Source organism: Theobroma cacao, chromosome 1, assembly GCF_053813885.1.
Source record: "Theobroma cacao isolate CCN51 chromosome 1, ASM5381388v1, whole genome shotgun sequence".
Taxonomy (NCBI): Eukaryota; Viridiplantae; Streptophyta; class Magnoliopsida; order Malvales; family Malvaceae; genus Theobroma; species Theobroma cacao.
The window spans coordinates 29531178-29537283 of record NC_142639.1 but is presented as its reverse complement, the minus strand read 5'-3'; the positions used below and the strand labels follow the sequence as shown (position 1 = coordinate 29537283).

At 36.1% G+C, this 6106-nt stretch overlaps 1 protein-coding gene across 1 annotated transcript; it reads right to left on the bottom strand.

Moving 5' to 3' along the window:
• Positions 1-4791: 4791 nt before the first annotated feature.
• Positions 4792-5422, bottom strand: LOC108661399 (CLAVATA3/ESR (CLE)-related protein 5-like). Its single transcript, XM_018117906.2, has one exon. It carries the CDS (start codon positions 5356-5358, stop codon positions 5110-5112), a length of 249 nt encoding a protein of 82 aa, XP_017973395.2. The 5' UTR covers positions 5359-5422; the 3' UTR covers positions 4792-5109.
• Between the last annotated feature and the right edge of the window lie 684 nt (positions 5423-6106).

Here is a 6106-nt window from a genome sequence, read left to right as displayed (position 1 = left end):
AGCTATTTCCTAAATCAAGCTCTACTAGTTTTTCCTAACTAGTTTCCAAATGCTATTTGACTAGCCATTTATTTGTATTACTCTAGTCACACTAGAAATAAATAAACAACTCTCCATAATAAAACAGCCTATAAATCAAATTATTGACCTTCATCAACAAATTAAAAATAAACCCTAACCCATTACTCAACTTAGGGTTTCTTGGTAGTTGAATTCTTTTTCAAAAGCTTTCAAACTATTGTGAAAAATCTTTCTTTCTCTCTCTAAAATGTCCAACTAGTGAGAGAAAGTATTAAGGAAAGGCTTTTGAGGGTTCTTGAGGTGTAAAAGTGGAAGAGCATGAAAACCCTATGAAAAGGTGTAGAAAAACATGAGAAATGGAGCTAATTTAGGAAAGTTATAAAGGTTTCAAGGGAGGCTTCCATGGAAGGTGCAAAGAAACATGAAATGGAGAGAAAGATGGAAGGAAGAAGAAGAGCTGTCAGAAAAATGAGAAAAAGCTGCTAGAGAGTTAGATATTTATGCCTAAGGTTTATCCAATTTCTCACATAAATTACCAAAATGCCCTTAACAAAGTTACTTTGTCTTCCCTTTACCTTTATACAATCTTTTTACTTCGTTGCAACTGAGACAAAGTCCATAATAGTCTAGAAATACTCGGGTTCATGAAAACATAAACATTTAAACTCGAGATGAAAAATGACCATTTTGCCCCTACTATGGAAATTATTAGTATTTCTATCTTCTTCATTCATTTTACCATCATTCATCTATTCCTTAGCCTACTTAGACCTTAATAACATTAGAAAGCTACTTCCAAGAGCTCACCATGAGAAATGATGAAATTACCCCTGGTCCGTGTTATTGCATCTACTTCTAGTTACGAGTCTATAGAGGTCGAGGTTTCACACTACCTTTTGCACACTGATGAACCAGGTGTTTCTTGATTATCTAAACAGGGTCGTGGTGATATACTTAGATGATATTGTGGTGTACAGTTCGACCTTAGAAGAGCATCAACGACACTTGCGATAGGTCTTCCAAAGGATACGTAACAACCAGTTATATGTAACAAGTGAGAAATGTGCATTCACGTAAACCTAAATCCAGTTTTTTGGCCACATAATTGAATAGGGCACATCCGAATGGACATGTAGAAGGCAAAAGCTAGCAAAAAATTAGCCACCCCTAAGAATACAACTAAGCTTCGTTCTTTCTTAGGGCTAGCTAATTATTATAAGAGATTTATGGAAGGATATTAAAAAAGAATAGTAGCATTGATAGAATTGCTGAAAAAGGGACAAAAGTGGAGTTAGTTGCTGCAGTGCCAAGAAGCCTTCGAAGGTTTGAAGGACACGATGCTGAATAATCCTATGTTATCACTCCTTGATATTGAAAAGCCTTTTGAGGTACAGACGGATGCATCGAACTTTGCCCTTGGAGGAGTGTTGCTACAAGAAGGACACCTAGTTGTATTCGAAATTCAAAAGTTGAATGAAGTTGAGAGGAGATACACGACACAAGAGAAAGAACTACTTGCAGTGATTCATTGTGTATGGGCCTGGCAACATTACTTGCTAAGATCAAAATTCGTGGTTAAGAACGACAATGCAGTCATAAACCACTTCTTCACACAGCTAAAACTTACAACTAAACAGTTGAGATGGCAAGAGTTCCTAGTCGAGTTTGATTTCTCCTTCGAGAATAAAGTGGGAAAAGCGAACCGTGTAACAGACGCCCTCAGTAGGAAGGTCGAATTTGTAACTCTAAGGGTGATCACGCCAATGACAACTAGTAGAGTGACCATAGATATCCGTAATCTGATTGAAGAAAATTTACACCAAGAGCCCATAGCAATGGCCATTAGGAAGTTGGTGGAGAGCGAAAAGTCGAAATACTTTTAGGTAGAAAACAGACTCCTACTAATGAAGGGGCTCTGCATATTTGTTCCAAAAGCGGGAGAGCTTAGGCAAAAATTAATGCGTGAATGTCGCGACACTTCTTGGGCAGGACATCCAGGTTGATAGTGGACTGTTGCACTATTCAAACAAGATTACTATTGGCCTCATATGCAACAAGATGTGATGGATTATTTGAAGACATGTCTCATTTTCTACTAGGACAAAGTAGACAGACAAAGACCGACGGGGATGCTCAAACTTCTACCAGTACCGATCAAACCCTGGGAAAGTATTTCTTTAGACTTTATTGTAGGACTTCCTAAAGTAGGGGATGTGACAGCTATCTTTGTAATGGTGGACCAGTTTTCCAAGTATGCAATGTTCATTCTAGTATAGAAGTTTTGGTCTGCAGAAGAAATGGCTCGCACTGTTTTTAAACATGTGGTAAAATATTAGGATGTTTCGAAGAGCATTATCAGCGATAGAGATCCAAGGTTTATCGACTTTTTCTGAAAAGAACTGTTTAAGCTATTGGGCTCAAAACTTAACATATCTTTTAGTTATCACCCACAAATAGATGATCAGACGGAACGCTTCAATGGATTATTGGAAGAATACCTATAACACTTTGTACAAGTGAACTAGAAGAATTGGCCTAACCTACTGAATGCGGCTTAACTATGTTTCAACTCACAAAAGAGATCAACCACCAATAGAACCCCTTTCAAGGTCGTCACTGGACAACAACCTAGACTTCCTCATACCTCAATGGAATCATATACTAGGAAGAGCCCACGAGCTTTTAACTTTGCTAAGGAGTAGAAACAAAACGCTGAAATCGTCAGAGATTATTTAGAGAAAGCCTCTAGCCAGATGAAGAAGTGGGCAAATAAAGGTCGAAGGGAGCAACAATTAAAGGTGAGAGACATGGTGCTGGTGAAGTTGGTACCCGAACAACTTCTATTCCTAAGGAAGAGAGATCGAAGACTAGTACGAAAATATGAAGGTCTAGTACCGGTGGTAGCCAAGATAGAGAGGACTTCCTAAAGGATTGATCCACCCAAGTGGATGAAGGTACACCCCATGTTTCACATCAGCAATTTGAAACCATTCCATGCAAATCCAACATAAACAAGTAGGAGTCAAGCCATAAGAGCTGCCATCATCACTAAGCCACCATCATAGCAATGAGTGGAGGAGATTTTGGCAAGGAGGATGACAACCATCAACCAACAACTGACATTAGAGTACTTGGTGAAATGGGAAGGTTTGGGGCTAGATGAGATCACTTGGGAGAAAGAAGCCGGCCTCTGTGCCTTCCAGCAGAAGATTGAAGAGTTTCAAGCCAAACAGTCAACGAGGACATCGATAGATTAAGTGGGGGAGGATATTATGAGCTAACCTTGTACCAGACTATGATAGGGTAAAGTTGTTTATGAGATTGAGATTTTTATACTTGTAAGGGAAATGTCCCTCTATCAAATAATGTAATGGCTCGTGGTGACACCTCCACAAATACTTGTTAAGTCTTTAGGGGAAAAAACCCTTTAGGAAAGGAATGTCCTCATTTCAAGCGTTGTAATGGCTATTGGTGGAATACTTGTAAAATCTCGTAAACTCTTTATAGGGGGTGAGCAATTGGCGAATTGAGTGAAATAGTAAAGGCTTGGATTATCCTAAGTATAATAGCAAGCTTTGAATCCTTCCTTATTCAATAACCAAACCTTTGGAGCAAGTTATTTTATAACGACGAGATTTGAAGTCTTGATGCCTACTTAAGTCATGGGCGGACCAAGCCTTGTAGGAGTGGTGTCAGATGACACCACTTAATTCCTAAAAATCTATATAAGTATATTACTTAATTAGAGTTTTATATAATCAATGATAGTAATGAATGCATTATTATTTGTTTTTTGTAATTTTTTAGGGAAGAGATAAAAGATTTTAAGTAAATTTATCAAAAAGTAATTTATATATTAAAAAATTTTCTTTCTATAATTTAATATTTTATTAAAAAAAGTCAAAACTTAAACTACTCTCCCACTCCCTCTAAAAAAATGCAAGTCCTACTTTTGAGACCTATAGTAAGGCTTCTTCTTCTCAATCCTTGGCTATGTTTTTCACTCTCTCAAAACAACTCATCTAGTAATTTTCAACTCAAATTAAATTTTAAAATTTTTTTGTTAATTTTATAGTTTGGGACTCAAACAAAATCTAGTTAATAAAATATAGTATTACATGTCAAATAATATCCTGAAATTATAAATCTTTCCATTTTGTATTTATTTTGTAAATATATTATTTGATTATTGATTTTTATATTTAACCTTATATGATTTGTGGATACTTATACTTAGTTTTGATCAATCAGTAGAAACTTGTCAAATTGTTAGTTATTGACAGCACTCATAAAAATTTCTGAGTCCACCCTAAGTTTAAGTGGTTCTCAGTTACGGGTATAGAAACATAAGTGAATCAAAAATGGTTATAATTTTTAAGTGGCATAAGCTTCTAGTCTAGTTAAAGTCTGAACTTACCAGAGCTCAAGTGATACTTGTGCCGCTTACAATATATCTTTATCTTTACTAGTCAAATGATCCATTGGAATTAACCAAAATTTGAATAATTAGTTTAATGACATATGGAATTCTACAATTTGCTTAAAAGATTTTATCAATTCCAGGTGACTATATATGATATGTAACTTGAAAATTCTTTAATTACTTTTATTTAATGACATTTGGTAAAATTTGATTGGTCACTAAATAAAATTTAAAGAAAATATAGCGAACATATGGCGTTTGTAACTGGCTGAAAGGTTTCAACTTCTACACGTATCCCTACCTATGCTAAATCATTAATAATAATAATTATATTGCATAAGCTTGAATCGTACAATGTAAGACCAGTTTAAAAGAGAATAAAAATTTTACTCATCGAACTCAAGTGTAAACAGAATATGCTTGTTGTTCTTCTTGTAGCTACACATGCTATTTTACTAATTAGAATTGTTCCTGGATTAATATTAATCCGTATATATAGAACAATACTATAAGCATATTGAGAAAGAGTTCATTATTGATTAGCAATACAACTGATCTCTCATTTTTGGTTCCGGATAGGAAGAAGAAATAATCCTAATGATCAACCCCTTTATTTTATTCTGAAATTTCTGCTGCATTTGTATATATAACTAGACCAGCACTAGTCAGAAGTGGTGCTGAGGGTCTGGTCCTCCCGGTGAGACTCTATCAGAACCTGGTCCGCGTGTTGACATCCTTTGATAATGTTTGAGTTTTGGGAGATCAAAACCTAACTCATGTAGAAGAAGCTTGCTGTCAATACTCTTTTGCATGGCTCTCTCTCCCTGGATGATACGTGCCTGGGAACTCAAGGGCGTCGAAGACAGGATTAGAAATATCGTCAATGCTGTGGCAATAGTTAAATATTTGGCCATATGTACTAGCAGAGGAAGCAACAATTACTGCCTAAAAGTGGGCTTGGAATTGGCAAATGGATTAATTCGGCTTTCATCAATGCATAACTGCAAAATCTCCAATTTATAAGGTCTAACAACATAAGTTGAAAGGCACCTTCGCTCATGGGTTTGTGGAGAGAACATGCAGGCCGACAAATCCTTACGGTAGAATTGTCGTCTACTCCGCACAATAAAGCTTTCTGTGTTTTATGTGTCGTCTTCCATTACCATACACGTTTATCCTCTTTGCTCAAGGGGATCTCGCTCTGTTGATATGGCTGCTTTGCTTAGTCATCTCTTGTTCTTTATAGCCATGATAAGCCTAGTGGTAAGGTCGTGAATCTTAAATTAAGGAAATTTCCAATTAAAGGTAAAGTTAAGGGGAAAAGGAAGAAACATCAACGCATAAGCCAAAGGCCTGATTGCATTGCTGATCAATTAATTATAATCACAAAACATAAAACTTCGCCGCATATGCCAAAGTCAGATTGTCTTCTCTTCTTTGTTTTATATATTGATCCTTAAATTTATCATTTACGCCGACTGCTTGTTACTGCTTACATGGGATATGTTTGGATGAGTATAAGATCACATGGTTGTGAAGAAAACAAGTATAATCCTAACAGTGTCTGCTCATTTATTGGTTCAATATATTATGCAATTATCCAATTAACCTTTTGTTGTCTTCCATGTGCGGGGTGCACAATTGATGTAGACGAATTAAAGC

Excerpts from the sequence above, each read along its gene's own strand:
- LOC108661399 (XM_018117906.2), bottom strand. The coding sequence starts at position 5,358 with ATGGCCAAATATTTAACTATTGCCACAGCATTGACGATATTTCTAATC.